The sequence below is a fragment of the Heterocephalus glaber genome, unplaced genomic scaffold (genome assembly GCF_053883595.1).
Source record: "Heterocephalus glaber isolate CG9 unplaced genomic scaffold, H.glaber_assembly_v1.0 deba00001673, whole genome shotgun sequence".
Lineage (NCBI taxonomy): Eukaryota > Metazoa > Chordata > Mammalia > Rodentia > Bathyergidae > Heterocephalus > Heterocephalus glaber.
In genome coordinates, this window is record NW_028258410.1 from 5891944 (window position 1) to 5912510 (window position 20567).

The window sequence follows — 20567 nt, forward strand, 5'->3', positions numbered from 1 at the left end:
ATTACTTGATCTACTGGGTTCTGGAGTTTCTTTGGTTCCAATCCTTTTTATTTACCTATCCCAGCCTTTTACAATCGGAATGGTTACATGATAGAAATGTATCTTGTGACTCTGCAACTTCCTGTTTGAATTTTACAGATCATGGCTAAGAGTTTGCCTTGAGTCTGAGAGGATACTTTGGACCTGGGCATCTCTCAAGTCAACCAAGTCAATCACAGTCAAGACTAAGCATCATAGAAAATATGCTTCAACTTTGTTTTTTCCATTAAATTATTTTATTGATACACTTTAGGTATCCAATACATTTACATTTCTCATTAGGAACTTATAAATTTAAATGCTGTATGTTGGCTCTTATTTTTTGCTCATACCCAGCCCTCACTTAACCCCCTCCATGCGTCCCTGTTTACAAAAACTTTGTTTCCATTTTTTATTTTTCTCATGATTTTTGTTTTCCTTTCTTTCCTTTACCCTACCACTTCCACTTCACCTACATCTTTGGACTTTTTCTTCCTATTTTGCATTATCAATTATTCATTTTAATCATTGGTACATTTTAGGTATACAATATAATGACATTGATCATTGGAAATTTGCACCTTTACATAATGTCTCTAGGTTCTTATTTTTCCCCCTTCCCCTGCCCTCCCTTCAACCCCTCCATTCTTCCCTATTTACAAAGACTTTGTTTCCATTTTTCCATTTTCTCATATTAATTCCATTCCTTTATTTCCTTTCCCCTAACTCTCCCACTTCCCCTTCCCCTTTGTCCACTTTCTTCCTATTTCACATTATCTATTATAATTTTTAGTCCTTATTTACACTTTCAGCTTCTCACACTAGAAAAACTATTTGGTATTTACACATGTGTGTCTTATTTATTTCACTTAAGAGTATCACCTCAATGTGCATTCATTTAGCTATAAATGTCTCTAATTTCTCATTGGTTATGGCTGAGAAGTACTCCAATTTATAAAAAAACCCCACATTTTCTTTATCCATTCTCCATTTGACAGGCATTTGGGCTGCTTCCAAGTTTTAGCTATTATGAATTGTGCTGCTATGAACATGTGTGCACATATATCACTGTGGTTTCTTTTAATTCTTTGGGGAAGATACCTAGCAGGGAAATAGCTGGGTCAAAAGGAACTTCCATTCCTGGTTCTTTGAGGTATCTCCATAATGATTTCCATAGTACTTGCACCAGTCTACACTCCCAACATCAGTGGAGGAGGGTTCCTCTTTCCCCCACAGCCCTGCTAGCATTGGTTTTTGGTTGATTTCATGATAGCAGCCATTCTTTCTGAAGTAAGGTGGAATCGCAGGGTTGTTTTCATTTGCATCTCTCGAATAACCAGGGATGTTAAATATTTTTTCATATGTTTATTTGCTATTTCTACTTCTTTGTCTGAGAAATATATGTTCATTTCAAATGCCCATTTTCAGATTGGGTCTTTAAATTTGGGAGGTCTGATCTTTTTAAGTTCTTTATAGATACTAGATAGTAGTCCTTTCTCTGAGGAATGGCAGGTGACTATATTTTCCCACATTGTGGGTTGTCTCTTCACACTGCTGGTGGTTTCTCTTGCTGGGCAGAAGCTTTTTAATCAGAAGAGATCCCACTTGTTGATTGTTTGTGCTAGTTCATGGGCAACTTATGTTATGTTCATAAAATCTTTTCCTGCACCAATGTCTTCAAGAGTTTTACTGAAACTCTGTTCTAGGCGGTTCAGTGTTTCTATTTTAATATTTAGATCTTTAATCCATTTCAATTTTAGTTTAGTGCATGGTGAGAGATACAGGCTTAGTTTTAATTTTTGGCAAGTTGAAACTCAATTTTTCCAGCACCATTTATTAAAGAGTCTATCTTTCCTCCAGTGAGGATGTTTGGCTCCTTTATCAAAGATGAGATGGCTGAGTCTGTCTGTAGTTCTGTCTGCATCTTCTAATTTGCTCCAATGGTTCTCAGGCCTGTTTGTTTTTTTTTTTTTTGCCAGTACCATGCTGTTTATATCACAGTAGTTTTGTAGTATAATTTCAAGTTGGGGACTGTGATACCCCCTTCCATGTCTCTGTTACCTAGAATTGCTTTTGCTACTCTGGGTTTATTTTTCTTCCAAATGAATTTTTGTATTTTTCTCAAGGACCATGAAGTATGCTGCTGGGATTTCAATTGGGATTGTGTTGAATGTATACAGCAGTTTTGTCTCTATGGCCGTTTTCACCAGGATGATCCTTCCTACCCAGGAGCAGGGGATGTCTATCGATTTTCTGATATCATCTTCAATCTCTCTTTTCAGAATCCTATAGTTTTCAGAGCAGAGATCTTTGATATCTTTCATTAGGTTGATTCCTATGTATTTCAGTTTTTTGGATGCCACTGTGAAAGGAATTGTTTGCCCTATGTCTCTCTCAGTGAGTCTGTTGTTCATATAGAGGACAGCTATTGATTTTTTTGTGCTGACCTTGTATCTAGTAACTCTACTTCATTAAGTTATTAAGTCTAGAAGACTTTTGTTGGCGTGTTCTTGGGTTCTTCTATATAGAGTATCGTGTCATTTGCAAATAATGACAACTTGACTTCTTCATTTCCTATCTTTATTGCATTTATTTATTTCCTTTTGTCAAATTACCATGGCTAATGTTTCCAAAACTTTTTGAACAAGAGTAGTGATAGTGGACATTCTTGTTTTGTTCCTGATTTTAGTGTAAAGGATTTTGGTTTTTGACCATTCAGTATGATATTGACCATTGGTTTTTCATAGATGACTTTTATCAGATTGAAGTAGAGACCAACTATTCCACTTTTTTGTAGGGCTTTTATCATAAATGAATGTTGGATTTTGTTAAATACTTTTGCTGCATCTATGGAGATAAGCATGGTTTTTGCCCTTGGCTCTATTGATATAGTGTATTACATTGATTGATTTGATTTTGTCTAACCATCCCTGTATTCTTGGGATGAATCCCACTTGGTCAGGTTGTCTGATCTTCTTGATGATCTTCTGCATTCTATTTCCCAGTATCTTAGTAAGGATTTTTGGATCTAAGTTCATTTGTGAGGTTGACCTATAGTTCTCTTTTTCGATTGGCTCTTCCACTGCTTTGGGGATCAAGGTGATGCTTGCTTCCAGGTATGAATTTGGGAGTACTGCTTCCCTTTCAATTTTAATAAAGAGTTTAAACAATAGTGGCAGTAGTTCCTCTCTAAATGTCTTGTAGAATTCAGCAGTGAATTCAGGACCTGGGCTTTTCTTAGTTGGTAAGTTTTTAATTACATTTTCAATTTCATTGGTTGATATTGGGTTGTTTAGAAATTTTAGGTCTTCTTCATTCAACCTTGGTAATTCATATGTACCTAGGAATCTGTCCATTTCTTCTGTGTTTTCCATCTTATTGGCATATAGGTTCTTGAAGTAGGTATTGATGATCCTCTGGATTTCTGCTGGGTCTGTTGTAATTTCAACCTTTCCATTCCTAATTACATGAATTAGGGCCTTTTCTTTCCTTCTTCTGATAAGGTTGGCTAAAGGTTTGCCAATTTTGTTTATTCATTTGAAGAACAAACTCTTCTGTTCATTAATTTTTTGTATCTCTCTCTTAGTCTCCATTGCATTGATTTCTCCTCTGATCTTTATAATTCACTCTCTTGTATGAGCTTTAGGTTTGTCCTGCTCTTCTTTTTCCTAGAAGCTTGAAGTTTAGCATCAGGTTGTTTAATTGATCTCACTCTGTTTTCCTAATATGTGTATTTCCTGCTGTGAATTTCCCTCATAAGACTGCTTTCATTGTGTCCCATAGATTCCGATATGTTGTATTATCATTGTCATTTAATTGAAGGAACTGTCTGATTTCTTCTTCAATTTCCTCTGTGACCCATTGGTTTTTCAGAAGTGTGTCATTCATTTTGCAGGTGTTTATGAAATTTTTGCAGTTTCCTTTGCTATGGGTCTCCCATTTCATCACACTCTGGTCTGATAATATACAGGGGCTATCTTCTATTCCTTTGCAATTAGTTAAACATGTTCTATGAGCCAGTACATAACCTATTTTGGAATATGATCCGTTTGCAGCTGCAAAGAATGTGTATTCTGGTTTTGTGGTTTGGTACACTCTGTAAACATCTGTTAAGTTCATTTATTCAAGAGTTCAATTGAGTTCTAGTATTTAATTACTTATTTTTTGTCTGGTTGATCTATCTACTTGTGACAGTGAGGTATTGAGGTCCCCCACTACTATTGCATTAGTGTATATATTACTTTTCATGTCCATTATTACTTGGTGTATATAATTGGGTGCACTAGTGTTTGGTGCACAGATATTTATGATTGTTCTATCTTCCTGTTGGATTGTTCCATTTACAAGCAGGTAATGTCCTTCTTTGTGTATCTTAATCATTGTTGGTTTGAAATCTACTTGATCTGCCAAGAGGATAGCTACTCCTGCTTTTCTTCTTGACCCATTCTGCAGGTCTATGTCTTTTTATAACTGACACATATTGAGTTATCATTTTCATGACTTTTTTTGTTGTTGGATTCTCCCCCTTTGCATTTAATTTCTTATCGCACCTTTAGGGTTCATTCTGCTGTGCTTCCTGTGGTTGTGATCCTCATTGTCTGCTCCTAGGATATTGTCTAAATGTTTTTGAGTGCTGATTTGGTATTCATGAAGTTCCTAAGGTGCTCTTTGTCATGAAAGTATCTTATTTCTCCATCAAATTTGAAAGATAGTTCTGGAGGATACATCAATCTTGGTTGGAAGCCATTTTCCTGTAGGGCTTGGGATATGTCACTCCAAGCTCTTCTTGCCTTGAGGGTTTACACTGAGAAGTCTGCTATGATACTGATGGGCTTACCTTTGAATGTGATTTGTTCCTTTTCTCTAACTGCTTGTAGAACTTTGTTCTTCTGTTGATTTTCTGGAATCATAATAATTATATGCCTATGTGTATATTTTTTCGATCGAGGCTATTTGGAGTCCTATATGCCTCATTTATCTGTATATCAAGTTCTTTTCCCCTACTTGGGACATTTTCTGCCATTACTTCTGTGAATGATATTTTTATGTCATCTGCACTCTCTCCTATTTCTTTGTTGACTCCAGACCTTTTATGTTATTCTTCTTTGCATTGTCTAGCTGATGCTGGATTGATTTCTCATGGTCCCTTACAATTTTGAATCAATTTTTCTTTTCCTGGTCACTAATTGCAATCTTATCATGTATATCTGAAATTCTTTCCTCACATTGACTCATTCTGATGTGTACACTTTCAATGGAGTTTTTGACCTACTGGAAATCTGTTTGCATCTGTTTTATGGATTCCATGTGTTTTCTATGTTGGGATTCCATCATGTTCCTCAGCTCCTCTCTAGATTCATTAATCATGTTTTCAACTAATAGCACAATCTCTGCTGTTATCTGAGAAATTATTTCTGATTTCATTTTTTCCAGATCCTCTTTTGTTGCCAGTTCACGGAGTCCAGGTGGTTGAGTATCACAGTGTTCCATTTCTTTTCCCTTTGGGTTTGCTCTTGGTTATCAAGAAGTTTGGTTTTGAGACTTATTTATGTGTCTTCTCATTTGACTGGTGGAGGGGCACCTCACCTCCTCTGATCTGGCAGCGGTGGAATGGCCACCCAGAAGCCCCTACCTCTGGGCTGGGAGTTGTGGAATGGTGGCCTGTAAGCCCCTTCCTCTGGGCTGGGAGTACTGGAACAGCAGCCCAGAATCACCTTCCTCTAGGCTGGGAGTGGTGGAATAGAGGCCCTGAAGCCACTTCCTCTGTGCTGGGAGTGGTGGAAGTTTGGCCTGGAAGGGCCTGCCTCTGGGCTACTGCTTCAGTTTTCATCTGCAGTCTTTTGTCATTCACTTACGTGAAAGTCCAGGTGCCAATTGCCCCCCACTTTTCTGCCCCACTCCCATTTCTGAATCTCTAATTATACTTCAAATTAAACAACTACTTTTCCCATCTGAGTGTTACTCAAAATCATTGTTGTGTGGTGAAAAATGCCCTCAAAGACAATGAAACCTTTTGGTAGAGAGCATTTAACAAGCAGAGAGCAGTGATACTGAAGGCAACCTTGTGGAGTCCTTCTGGAGACAAGTAATCTGCTGAGACTCAGAATGCCTTCCTGTCATCTTTAACATTCATCAACCTGAAGCATTAACTCCCATTTATTTCTCATCCTTTTGTTAATGTCAGTATTTTAGTTCCAATAAGAAATGAGGAAAATGTCACAGTAATTCACTTTGAAGAGGACTAGAGTTGTTCATGTTGTTAGGTGGCTGAATTTTTTCAAAATTCAATTTGTCTAACTTTCTGGTCCAGATTTTCTTTAACATGTATTAAAGAAAAAGGCATGGAAGCCTAGATATTCTTTAATGGTTATCTCTTCACTATTTCAAAGAGTAACTTCTGCTATAATTCTTGTTTTAAGGAGTTAATTGTTCATATTGCACATAGAGTGAGCATAGGATATGTTTGTCTTTTTGCATTTAGTTTAGTCCAATTATTATTATAATGTTCTCCAATTTGATCCATGTTATCACAAATGGAAAAACTTAGTTTTGAACGTCCAAATCATATTCATTTGTGTACACACACTACATTTTATCTACATTTTTATTAATTTTGTTGGTACATTTTGGGTATACAATATAATGACATTTATCATTTGAAATTTGTAACTTTATGTAATCTATCTTGGTTCTTATATTTCCACATTCCCTTGCCCTCCTTTAAGTACTTAGTTTTGTTACACATCCTGGCTACTCTGAATAATTACTATAATGAACATGGATCTGCAGTTGTCTCTTCCCATAGATGAATGAACCATGAAGCCCATTGTGTCTATTGGGAGCAAATATTTGAGAAGGTTCAACAAAAAATAAAATGGCTCTCTATTAGATTTCAGAAGGAAGAATTTTTTGCCTAATCTTTTTTCTGGTTATTAGAGTACTTAATATTGGAGAGGGGAACTCTTTTCTTTGATGTTATAGATGCTCATTTGGAAAAGCAGAAATGATATATCAGTCTTCATTGATGTGTGCATTTGTTTCTCCAGGTGACAGACCAAGATCATTTGGCTTTTAAACACTCCATCCCACTCGGGAATTGCAGGATCCTCTTCAGTGCTGTTTTCACATCCTGGTTTCTCAGGGTATAGATGAGTGGGTTGAGCACTGGGGTAATAACACAGTAGAAGAAGGACATGAATTTAGTCTGAGAACTTTTTGCAGGAGGCTGGAAGTACACATATATGGCAGGGCCATAGTACATGGTGACCACCAGCAAGTGGGAACTGCAGGTGCTGAGTGCCTTGTGCCTGCCTTCAGCTGAAGGTAACTTCAGTATAGCTCTAGCAATGAAGATGTAGGAGACAACTACCAACAAGGGAGCCAGCATTCCAAATGGGATGGCTCCAATGGACAGGGCCAACTCATTAGCAGTGGTGTCCCCACAGGCCAGCTTGATGAGAACAGGAACCTCACAGAAGAAGTGGTCCAAGGTGTGAGGTCCACAGAGGGGGAGCTGGAGGGTGGATATGGTTTGTAGCAGGGAATTGGCCAGGCCGCTGGACCAGGAGGCAGCTGCCATCTGCACACACACCCGGGGATGCATGATGAGAGTGTACTGGAGGGGCTGGCAGATGGCCACATAGCGATCAATGGCCATCATGGCCAGTAGGATGCATTCAGCACAGGCAGTCCAGTTGAAAAAGTAGACCTGTGTGATACAGCCCCAGGAAGCAATGGTCTTATCTTGTCCCCAGAGATTGGTCAGAAGCTGGGGCACAATGGTGCAGGTGACACCAATGTCCAGCAGAGAAAGATTGTCCAGGAAGAAGTACATGGGCATCTGAAGTCTGGGGTCCAACAGGGAGAGGAGGATGATGGAGCTGTTCCCCACCAGGGTGAGTACATAGGAGAGCAGAACCATCCCAAAAAGAGGCCTCTCCAGCCATGGAAACTGTGAGAAGCCCAGCAGCAAAAAGGCATTGGGAAAGCTCAGGTTTACTCTTTCCATGGTATCAGTCTCTAATATATGGCTAGAAGGAAAAGGACAGATTTTGACAAATCTAGCTTTTGAATACAACTTTTACATTTTTCCTCTCTTGTTTCATTAGTTTATATTTGCAATACATAAGGTTCATTTGAAGCCACATGATGAAGACAGCCTTGAGCAAGGTACGCCTTCATAAATTGGCTTTTCATAGTAAAAGTCTGAGTCTGCCCATTAGCTCATAATGCCTTGCCTGAAGAACCAGCAGTTGGTGTGTGGGAATAAAGCAACCCCCTACACCACTGATTACAGCAGAAGCGTAAATAATCCTTCATGCTGTGACATCTTGGATGGCAAGATAATACCACAGTTAAGGGCAGTGTGACTTGTGCAGAAAACTCCTATAGAGGCAAAAATTTATACATGGGTAGAAACAAATTTCCCATTAATAAATGATCTGTTCATAGTAGAATATACAGTTTCCTTGTTGCTATGACCCTGCTCAAGTCAGTGCTCTCCATCTCACTGTTTCCTGTTTGGCCCCTTACTTCTTCTGGAAGCTGTATGATTAATAAATATTTACAACCTCCAGGAGATGATGACTTACCCAGATAAGAGCTCTGACTGTCCTGGGCCCCCCAGTTATGCATTAAGATCTTGTCTTGTTTCTTCATTTAAGTCTGCCCACTATACCCTTGTTCAGATGATTATATGTTGAATTAGCCTCCAATAACTGGTGCTGATACAAGGACTGACTGTCTTACCAAGTGAAGACCATCCTCAGTGCATGAGTAGAGAATAGACACATAAAGGTTTGAGGACTTCACAGTACTAAAAGGGGAAAAAATCTGGACAACAGCAGCTTCTCAAGGTTGAGCTCACTGCCATGAAAAGGTGTTACCCTAGGACTAAAACACTGGGCAGAACTAGTTTGTGATGAACAAAGTTACATCAAACTGCTCAGAGATCTCTTAAAGAAAGCAAGAGCTTATGTTCTGGCCAGGAGGCTGTCAAGAATGTTATATAAGTTTAACCCCTTGTTCCTACAGACAGGCATGTTAGACCAAAATCATTGGTAATGAGTAGGGAATAATCTTGGGACAGCTCAAAGCTGTGGAGAAAAAATATGGCGAGGAGACCCTCTCTACATGGGGGATAGTGAGATCAGTTCTTATTGCCTTAGAATCAGTATCTACACCAGAGAAGCCAAAAGTAACAGAAGTTGCGGAGCCTCTGGTCATGACTGATGCACTTTCCTCACAAAATAAGTTCAACAAAGAAGAGAGTACTCCTCAGGAGGAACAACATCCCCCCACCTGCTGCAACCTTCACCAGAACATCCATGACCAAGTTCAGTCAGGAGCACTATGACTAAATATCAATATGCATGGTGGCAGTGGTATCCTGGGGAAAGGCCTTTGCTACAATTACGTGCTTTCCAGTTGGTACAAAGCCAGATCCACTTGATAAGAATAGTGAAATGAATGTTCATACCTCTCTTAATTTTAAAATCCTAAAATATCTTAGACAGAATGTTTCTTATAATAAGATAACATTCCAAGCACAAGGACAACAATTGTGTTATTGCCCTAATGCCACTGGCTATAGACTGCATGCTTCAGGGAGAAAACCAAAGAAATATGGGCTGGCTCCAGACCAAAACAACTCCAGCCTGGTGTTAAATGCCAAAATCAAAAAAGCTACAACCAAATCTTGCCAGGCATAAGACAACTACAAGAAAAAAATTAAATTACAAATTTTAGCTAATTAATAAATATACTTTTGTTTTCCAATTTGAATTGATGTTTAATTGGTGTGCTTAAAACATTTTTATATATTGCAAGTTCTTAAACTGTAATTAGAGTGTTAAATTATTCTGTTAATTTAAATCAGAAGAATGAAAAGACTTTTACATCTTTAGACAAAAAAAATTTTTTAAATGTGACCTAAGGTAATGGCCTTTAGTTTTGTCTCACTATAAATCTTCTATAACAAATTAAGCTTTTAATTGTTACATTTCAAATTTGACTATCTGCCAATTGATCTCCAAACAACCCAATAACAAAGAATTAAATAAAAGATCTCTAATTGATCTAAAAAATGTTTTTTTTCTTTGTATTAAATTCTTTTATTGGTACATTGTAGGTATTCTTAAGTTCTTTTATTGGTATATTTTAGGTATACAATTGACTTACATTTTTCATTGGGCATTTGTACCTGCACTTGATGTATCTTGGTTCTTCTTTTTTCCCAATTACCTGTGTGCCCTTCACCTCATCAACCCTTCCCTATTTACATAGACATCATTTCCATTTTTTTCTTTTCTCATAATGTTTCCTTTCCCTCCTTTTCTTTCCCCTACTCCTCTCTTCACCCCTTCATCTTTGGACTTTTTTCCTATTTCATGCAACCACTGTGGAAATCAGTATGGAGAGACCTCAAAGAAGTAGGACTAGAGGTCCCATTTGACTCAGCTATTCCCCTGCTGGGTATCTTCACCAAAGAATTAAAAGAATCATACCATAGTGACATATGTGCACCCATGTTCATAGCAACACAGTTTGTAATAGCCAAAGCTTCGAAGCAGCCCAAGGGCCCATCAATTGGAAACTGGATATAAAATGTTTTGATTAATCTTCTTTACAGTTACTAATCTAAAAACTATAAAAGGGTTTTTATAATTTCACTTTGCCAAATACATTTGAGCACACTAGTTTTATAAGTAAATTGTCTTATATATCTGTCCAATCTTACACTGTTTTGTTTGAACTCAAAAAACTTTTTTACTTTTTGCCCTTCAAAAATTTTTTTGAAAAGATATCTGTCTACAATTTACATTGGCTTATAGATAACTATGACTCTCTTCAATTTTCTCCTCAAAGGTAAAGAAAAATAATAATGTCCATAACATTTTATAAAACTTCAAATCATGCTTTTGTTAGTCTTCATACAATTATGTTTCCAAGCTTTTGGCATCTGATTTTGAAGGGAGTTCATACACATTCCTCCTTTTTGTAAGAAAAGTGTCCTTCACGCTGTGGTATACCTTATACCATTTGCTTTGTAGGCATTTTTGTGTTTCATAATGAAAGATTTAGTAAACATCAAATGAAAATGACAAAAGTACAAGGAAGGGAGAGGCAGCATGGTGAAACAGAGGTCTCAAACAGCTTCGCTTCTACAATCAATCCTGTTCAGTAAAGTGAGCTTTAAGACAGCTTTCAGGGTCATACTAACAAGCACTCATGAAGGAGAACCCTGCCTTTTGAAATCTGGTAAATTCTTCAGATTCACAGATAGTACAGAACCATAGTTTGCATCTGCTTGTAGATGTGTGGTCAGAAAACATTATGGATACTGAAAAACTATCACCAGATACAAGGGATGAATATTACCCAAAGTTTCAGAAAGGGAGAAAGCAGAATCTTGGGATAAAATACTCATTAAGTGGGAAAGTAAACAATGGTACTGAATAAAGTCTTTGTAAGTATTTTAAGATAGTGTGGTCAGTAGTATCAAATGCAGGCTAAATCTAACCAAACAGGAAAACTACCTTATTTGAAGAATGAATTTTATATGTGAGGTGTGGACCATGTGCCTGGGTTGCCCTGTGGTATAGTACGATGGGCAGTGTTTGCATGTTCATTAAACCTCTATGAATCTGGGTCCTTCTGGCCAGAAACAGTGGCCCTGAGGATTGTGGGTAGGGGATGTCACCACCTTAATGCTCTTCATTAATGCACTGAAATGTAGAAATCATATTCATTGTTGAGCTTTGGAAGAGATGCAGTGGACTGAAACGAGTAATGTAATAGAAAGCTAGTGACCTCTTTTTATAAAAAATATTTTTCTAGTAAATAATAAACATTAAGAAACAAAAACCATGAAAACCCACAATAGCACATAAGAATCAATGTGACAGCAGAAAATGTGGCCAATGTGGCCCAAATATTGATTCCTATAGTTCAAAATAAGGAACCTGTGCCATGCTTAGGGAGCTTCATGCTGAGCTTCCCTCTCCTCATCTCTAGACCAAGGACAGTCACATCTCACACACAATTTGCACTTGATCAGTGGGAGTGAAGAATGGACACCTGTGTAGTGAATGCAGAGGATGGTGAAGGAGAGATCCTGGACCATGCAACAGAGAGAGTAGAGCATCAGCAGAACAGAGCTAGAGTCCCTTGAGGCCAGGACCTCCTCACTGTCTCCCCAAGGGCTTACCAATCTGTGTGGAGACAGAGCTGCAGGGACAATGCCTCCAGGTTGTGTGGAGTCAAAGAGAAAACTGCAGGAGAATTCTACTTCACATGAGATCTCTTGCAGAAGAGGGGAACTTAGTTCTAGAATTGGACTCATGAAAAAATTATGAAATCTTTCTTTGATCTCACACTTGAATCAAATAAAGTAAAAGGCAAGTTATGAGAAAAGCTATACATCATCTTTCTTAAAAGAGATACTGCCCTGATGATTTAAATCCAAAGAAACTATTTATTACATATTGTCAAGTCTTTTTTGGTGTGTATATTTCTTTGTGTTTGTTTGCTTAGACAGCTTTTTAACAAGTGCATTTGACATGAATGCTCTGGGGTGCACAGATGGACAAGGGAAGAGCCAGCATCCCCTGAGGCCAGGACCTGGCCCTTCCCCTGCTGCCTCTCCAGGGTCCACCAATCTGCAAGGAGCTGAAGGGAGATGCAGGGACAGTGTCACCAGGCTGTGGAGTGTCAGAGAGGACACTGCAGGAGGACTCTGCTTCACATGCATCTCTCCTCAGAGGACAGGGACTTAGCTCTGGAATGAAGCCAGGGAAGAAGTTCTGAAGGCTTTCTTTTATCACACTCTTAAACAAATAGAAGAAAGGGGTAACATGAGAAAATCCATGCATTGACTTGCTTAATGGAAATACTGCCCACATTATGAAAATCTGAAGAAATCATTCAATTAGTGCTGTCCAATTATGTCTGGCTTTTGCATGCTTTGATTTGTGCTTGTTTAGACAGCATATGAGTGTCGGATTTTAAATAGATGCACATGAGTGTGCAGAGCAGGTTGAGTTGGAGCCTGGAGATTGGGACCTAGCAGCACCTTCGAGTACCTGAAGCTGTTGTAGGGATGCTGCTACACTGGCCTCATTTCCTTACATGGGTTCACATTGGGGGAAGATGGAAATATGCTCTATACTATTTTATTAGAAGAAAAGTCCATAAAAATGTATGGAGGTTCAGTTTGCATAAATAAAAGTTGTATATTTTAAAAATAGTGATTTTATGTTGACAGATATATTTGGTTACCATGTGCAACACATTCTTTTCCAGTATATGCACATCATGGAGTGGCCAAATGTAGCTAATCATATAGGGATTACTCACACCATAATCATTCTGGTGATGATAACATTTGACATCCACTCATTTATTATTTTCAAGAATATAGAATGGATCCCTTGATTTTTCCTCCTCTCTGGATGTACATTATTGTGCTTTGTCCACCACCTCTCATCCCCACATCTGCACCACTGCTGGTCACCACCACTCTACTCTCCACTTCAATCAGATCAATGTTTCAGGCTCCAAATTTGAGTGAGGCCATGCTTAGTAGTCTCTCTCCTTCACATTGTTAAAATTACTGAGGAAGAAAAGACAAAGATAACATATGTGGGCAGGGGCATGGGGAGGAAACCCAAGTATATGCTGGTGGGGTGTGCTTCAGTGCAGCCACTGCAGAAAATAATATGTGGGCTCCTGCATAAACTCTCTGTGTGAAATATTGTCAGAATAATTTGGTTTGTTCAGGTCACCTACTTTTGAGAATAGTGAAAATTCTTCTTCTTAGAAATTAGATATAAATGAAATATTTCCCTGGCTTCCCTTGTTGTCATCATGTCAGACTTGTTATACCTGGATGACCCTGATTCCAGAGGTGCCCATTCCAACTCATTCCTCAAGTAGATCTGGTTGAGTGATGGTGAGAAACTGTGACCCTCATCCTCAAGCCCACAGTAGCCCTGACACCACCATGTCACACCCAGGCCCATCCCTCATGTGAGCCTACCTGTCCCAGCTTCCTCTCCCTCAACCTCACCCTCTCCACTGCTTCTTATCAACTCCCTCCTGGTCTTCTGTTCCTCTGCTTTTCCCTCTGGCTCCCACTTGACCCATGGAGGATGCCTGTATTGTGACTCCTGCACCAGCCTGGGCTCCTCTGTGAATCCTCCCATGGCCTCAGCATCTCTTTCTCTGTGTGTTACTCTGAATTATTACTCCACTGAAGTCATCTCTTCCCTGCCTTTCTGCTGAGAGTACTTGGGGAGTTTGATTGAGCTTTGGTTTCCTGCCTTCCCAGCACCAAGGTTTGGCCTGCAGCAGCTACTTAATAATTAAGCAAATTAATGTCTAGAATCACAGGTGACATTTTTTCCACTGGTCTCACAAACTTGTTATTTTTCTCTTCAATTTGTTCTAACCCTCTAAACCTGGGTAAACATTTTACTTCTCTAGCTATTTTTCTCTACCATTATTTAAGACATTGGTGACCATTTTATATTCTGTTTTGTTGTACTTTGTCTAGCTTCAATTCCAATGTTTCACACACACTCAGCCTCAGTGTGTGCTGGGATGATTATATTATTTATGTGGTGACCAGACTGGGGTAGATGAGGTCTGAGAAGCCTATCTCCCTAATGAAATCATGTAGTTGACATAACTAACTCAGATGACCAGGAGCAGTCACCCTCACTAGGTAAGTGAAAAGGTCCCCCCTATACAGCTTCCTGGAGGACAAAAGAGAGTTGGCAACCTGTCCAACATCCTGGGATGGCCCACCTTAGGTGAAGAAGAAGGAGACACCTTATTGAGAAGCCAGCAGAGGCAGCTGTAGTGATGCAGGTTCTCTTCAGAGTCTGGTTTCATGAAGAGTGAGGTAGGAGTGATCAGAATCCAGGAAGCAAAGAGAGTAATGAGTAGGGGGCTCCTGAGGGCAACTGGCTTAGCTCCTCTGAGATCTGAGCTAGTGCAGGGAGATGATTAATTCAGAGGCCTCCTGTGTAGAGACCAATGCTCTACAGGGAATTTCCCTCTTGATTTACTTGACTTTAGAATAATCTTTGCTCTAAGAAATAGGCCTGAGTTAAATTCAGAAAAGACCCTGAAACAATAAAATAATGACACAAAAGGATTAAAATGGGGACTATGGAATATATAAGGAACCTAAAATCTCAACAGCCAAATATAAATAATATTTTTAAAATGAAAGTACTAGGTGTAAAATGGGGAAATATTGTGAACAGGTATTTCTCATAATAAAATATACAAATGCCCAATAAAAATACTAAAAAAAATGCTCAATGCATTTTTTTATTTCCAACTTCCCACGATTCTTAAAAGTATAAATGAATGAAAATGATTGTACATATTTAAATAGTGCAATGTGATATTTGACATATCTAGGCATTGTGAAATGATTATTATCACAAAGAATATTAAGATATTTGTCTTTTCACACAGCTAGCTTTTTTTAATGAAGTCACAAACATGTTCTTGCAAGACAAATTTTATGTTTATAATGGAGCATACTAAGTACAATTAACATACTGCCCATTGGGCATCCAGAAGGTATGCATCCTTCATCATTAAAACTCTGTGTTCTTTAATCACCCTCGCCTCATCTCCCACCCCATCTATGGTAATGACCCTTCTACTCTCTGTTTCTGTGAGCTGAATTTTTTGTACTACAAATATGTGAGATTATGCATTTTAAAATCTTTTTCAATTTGACTTAGCATAATGTCTCTATATTCACACATGTAGTCACAAAAGACATGATTTTCTTCATTTTCAAGCCTTAGCAATAAATTATTATGTGTATCTTCCATAATATTTCCTGTATTCATTCATACATCTACAGATGCTTAATTGCTTCCATATTTTGGGCATTGCCATTGATACAGCAAGTATAAGGGAGTATAGAAATTTGTTCAAGACCCTGATTTATTTCTTTTGCACATATATCCAGATGTGGCATGGCTGGGAAAGAAGGCATGTCTTTATTTTTTAGGCATTTCTGTGCTGTTACCCACATATATCAGAGTCCTCTCCAGTGGGTTCTGATCTCCTGGTCAGTGCTATGATGCATGGTGAGGAGAAAGACAGAGAGACAGAGTTAAAGAAACAGAGACACTGTCAGCCAGGATGACCAATGCTCATGGAAGCAAAGCTGAGCAAGTAAAGTCCCTGAACACCCAGAGCTGTTGGTATTTATTAGTGACATCATAGTTAGATTGAGGTAAAGGAGCTGCACGAGATGATGTGTACTTGGTATGGATACATTGCTCATGCAGGCAAGCCTTGTAAAGGAAGACACAAAACATTCTCTAATTAGTGATAGAACAGACCAAAAAATAGGTTGTGGATAATAATTAACCTCATCGTTTTAGTAAAGAAGGATTTACCTCTGGGAACAGAGTTTGGGTAAGAGTCACTGACCTCAGCACATAAGCTTTGCTGACTTGCTTCTATAATCAAGCCAATTATGGGGTTAACTCTACACAGCCTGCACTGGTCATGGCCTGCTTTGGGCACAACTAACAGGGCTGTCCCCCCACACATAGGCTACAGAAACTGACTTTCCCTTCTACAGTACTCTAGGTTCTCTCTTCTCCCAGACATTTCCAACACTTCATAGCTTTTGTCTTTGTAGTAGCAACCACTCAAACAGGGCTGAGATATGTCTTTGTTCCTTTGGTTTGCTTTCCCTTATGATTAGTGATATAGAGTACCTTTATATACCTGTTGGCCATTTGAATGTCTGCTTTTGAAAAATATCCAGGTACTTTGCCATTTGCTTACTGAGGTTGCCAATTTGCTATAGATTTTCATATACTTTGGATATAAATCTGGTTTAAGATATTAATATATAAGTATTTTAAGTTTGCATATAGTATGATTCCATCTTAATTGTCAAATTGACTGGAATAACAGATTCTTGACAAGACGATTAGATCCCCAGATCCTATGCTTACTGGTGAGTTAGGTCCTGATGTTCAGAGCTGGATGTGTTGCTGAGGGGGGGGGCTCTTTTGGAAGCACTGGGATTGTGCCTTTGGAGGGTTACCTCTGGCTGGTGTGCTTTCTCCATGCTGTATCCTGGGATCTATCAAGTGGGAGGCTCTGCTCTATCCTTCACTTCTGTCCTGTAGTTTCTGTTCTGGAGCCAGCCAGAACAGAAAATGAGTCTCACTTCCTTTAACTTGAGGATGGCAGGTATTTGGTCCCAGAAAGGGAAGGCGCATAGTACAGAAAATTGAAACCACAGAACAGGGCTCCATTCTTGACTATACTGACAATGTGGTTCACAAGTCTTCACCCTGGTTTGTGAGAGGAAACATTTGGAGATGGAGACTAGTGAATAACTTCATGACATAAGCAGAAATGGGTTGGAGTTTTGGGAGGTGCTGGTGATTGAAAATGGGCTTCACATAGAATTTTACACCCAGCCATTTTAACATTTTTATTGTGAGACATGGACTTGCTAAGTTCCTGAGCTGCCCAGGAAGTTCTTGAATTTATAATCCCACTGGATCAGACTGCCAGAGTGCCGGGATTACAGGTGTATGCCACCCGTCCTGGCCTGATAAGCAACCCTGGTCAGAGCCCAGAAAATAAGAATTCTCAAAGGAATGTGGAGAGTTAGGCCAGGCTCAGGAATTTTCAGATTGGAATAAGGACTGTTGACCTACAGGCCACATGTATTATCTCGGACCAAACAAGTTCCTATATTGTGTTTAACATTTGTGTGATAGCTGAGTTTACAGGTGGTGGCCTAACTGATTTGGCAGAACAAATTTGAAACCCACTCAACATTTATGCTGTGGAATGCTTACTAGTGGCTGCTTTCCTCAGAGAGCCAGAAGCAAAATAAGAAAGAATTTTAAAAATTGAATTTTCCCCTCCCTGCAAAAAACCACCTATAAAAGTGATGGAGAAAAAGAGGTGTATTGATGAAGAAAATTGCACCTAAAATGAAGCCAAGTATTCTGATCCAGGTAAAGAAGGAACACACATTGAGGACTTTGCAGGAATGGGAAAGTTCCCAATCATCCCAGACTCCAAGGTTCAAGAGGCTAATATTTTACTTTCATAGAGAGCCCCACCTAAGGACGTGGTCCCTGGGATTCACTTCACTGTGCTTAAGCCTTACCAGCAGAAGTCACTGCACATGCTCTAAGGATCCTGGCTACTGCTAAACACAGATCTGAGTACTGTACACATGATGCTAGGTGTTAAGTCAAGCAGAATCCAAGACTGTGCAGATATGGAGGCTTCCAGAAAGTTCCCTTACAAATACAGAGCCAGGGCCAGGGATTTAGCTCAGTGACACCGTAACTGCCTCACAAGCACAAAGTCCTGAGTTCAATCACTGGTACAAACAAGAAACAAAAAATATATAAATACAGAGCCATTTTCAGATGTAAAGTATGTTTAATTAGCCTGGTTCCTTTGAAAATGAGATTTAGAGTTGGAAATATATTTTCCAAAATTGAATTTACCTAACATTCAGACACACAATGTGATAAAAATGTATTAAAGCAAACACATAATGTGCTATAGAATTTATACTTAAATGATTTTCCCTTTATCCTCTCAACCAATAACCTATGGTGATAATTCTTATTGCAAACTGTTAATTCTTTGCTTTCCATGTATGAGAGACCAATGTAGTATTTGTCTTCAATTTTATTTCAATTACTATAATGGTGCACATTTCTATCTATCTTTTCATAAATTAAAGAATTTAATGTTGTATTGGCTAGTTAATATCCTTTCTGTAAACACGCCATGGTTTATTTACTCACTTGACTACTACAGTGTGGTGATGGATCTGGAAGTTCAGTTCTCAAAAGAACATTGTATATTGTGTCTAGGGACAAAATATATTTGGAAAAGATCAAGAAAAATCATAGTGATTCTATTTGAGATTTCAGGAGCAGAACTTTCTAGACAAAAAAGTTTCTCTGGGTTTCAGATTGATTAACATATAGACAAGGAAACTCATTTCTTTCCAACCATAGGCATTCATTTGGAAAACCAGCCATGCTAGTATTCATGGATGTGTGCCTGCAGTTGTGCAGGAGACAGGCAGAAGTCATCTCACTTCCAAAGACTTCACCCCACCCTGGTATTGCAGGATCCTCTTCCATGCTGGCATCCCATCCTTGTTTCTCAGGGTATAGATGAGTGTGTTGAGGACTGGGGTAATAACAGTAGAAGGGCATGAACTTTGCCTGAGTGTGATTTTTCTGGAGGCTGGAGTTGCACATACATGGCAGAAGCAAAGTACATGGTGACCACAAGCAAGCGGGAACTACAGGTGCTGAGTGCCTTGTGCCTGCTTTCAGCTGAAGGTAGTTTCAGTAGAGCCCTGGCAATGAAGGTGTCAGAGGTGACCACCAGCATGGGAGCCATCCTTGCAAAAGGAATGGGTCCAATAACCAGGGCCAGCTCATTAGCAGTGGATTCCCCAAAGGCTGGCTTGATGAGCACAGGCAGTTCACAGAAGTGGTCCAGAGTATGCTGTCTACAGAGGGGGAGCTGGAGGGTGAGAGTGGTTTGGAGCAGGGAATTCAGGAGCCTGCTGGAACAGGAGGGAGCTGCCATATGCACACATGCCCAGGGACAAATGATGACAGTGTACTGGAGGGGCCAGCAGATGGCCACATAGTGATCAATGGACATCATGGCCAATAGGATGCATTCAGCAGAGGCAGTCCAGTTAAGAATATAGCCCTGTGTGATGCAAGCCCAGGCAGCAATTGTCTTGTGTGGTCCCCAGAGCTTGGCCAGCATCTGGGGCACAGTGCCACAGGTCACACTGAGGTCCAGCAGAGAGGGGTTGTCCAGGAAGTACATAGGTGTCTGAAGTCTGGGGTCCTCCAGGGAGAGGAGGATGATGGAGCTATTCCCCACCAGATTGAGGAAGTAGGAGATGAGGACCACTGCAAAGAGTGGCCTTTTGAGCCATGGGAACTCTGAGAAGCCCAGCAGGACAAAAGTATTGGAAACCTCATGTTTCTCCTTCCCATGGCATCTGCTTTATATGTACCTAGAAGGAATGGGACAGATTTTGATTATATGCATGACTTTTCAATTTCAACAACTTTACAGCAGCATCCTCAAAAATTTCCCTTGGAAATTATGAAGCCTCATAACTGTTAGGAAAATTTTTGTATAGCTCTATAACAGTTTCCTATACCTTCACTTTATAGTCAATATAAAAGTACATAAAGACATGTCAAAAATTTTACATAGGTCCAGGATTCATACATATGTGCCAGGGCAAAGCACCTGCCTGGCCACCTGGATGCCCTGAGTTCAATTCCCAGTATCACCCTCAAATTTTTAAATAGAGATGAATCCAGTAAACTGGTAATCTCTTTATTTGAAAATATCAACCAGTCTCTTTTTTATTTCTTCCCAATTCTCCCATTTTTCATCTTCCCCTTTTATCTTTGGTGGATTTCCATAACTCATTGAATGTTATGTTCTCTAGTGATGTGAAATGGGGTGTG

At 39.2% G+C, this 20567-nt stretch overlaps 2 protein-coding genes across 2 annotated transcripts; both read right to left on the reverse strand.

The window, feature by feature from the left end:
- Positions 1-447: 447 nt before the first annotated feature.
- Positions 448-8026, reverse strand: LOC101724613 (olfactory receptor 2G3-like). Its single transcript, XM_087197818.1, has 2 exons — positions 7119-8026; positions 448-773 (listed from the first exon to the last, which is right to left on the reverse strand). Exons 1-2 carry the CDS (start codon positions 8024-8026, stop codon positions 713-715), a joined length of 969 nt encoding a protein of 322 aa, XP_087053944.1. The 3' UTR covers positions 448-712.
- An 11195-nt stretch (positions 8027-19221) lies between these two features.
- LOC101724259 (olfactory receptor 2G3-like) lies at positions 19222-19908 on the reverse strand. Its single transcript, XM_013070797.2, has one exon. It carries the CDS (start codon positions 19906-19908, stop codon positions 19222-19224), a length of 687 nt encoding a protein of 228 aa, XP_012926251.2.
- Between the last annotated feature and the right edge of the window lie 659 nt (positions 19909-20567).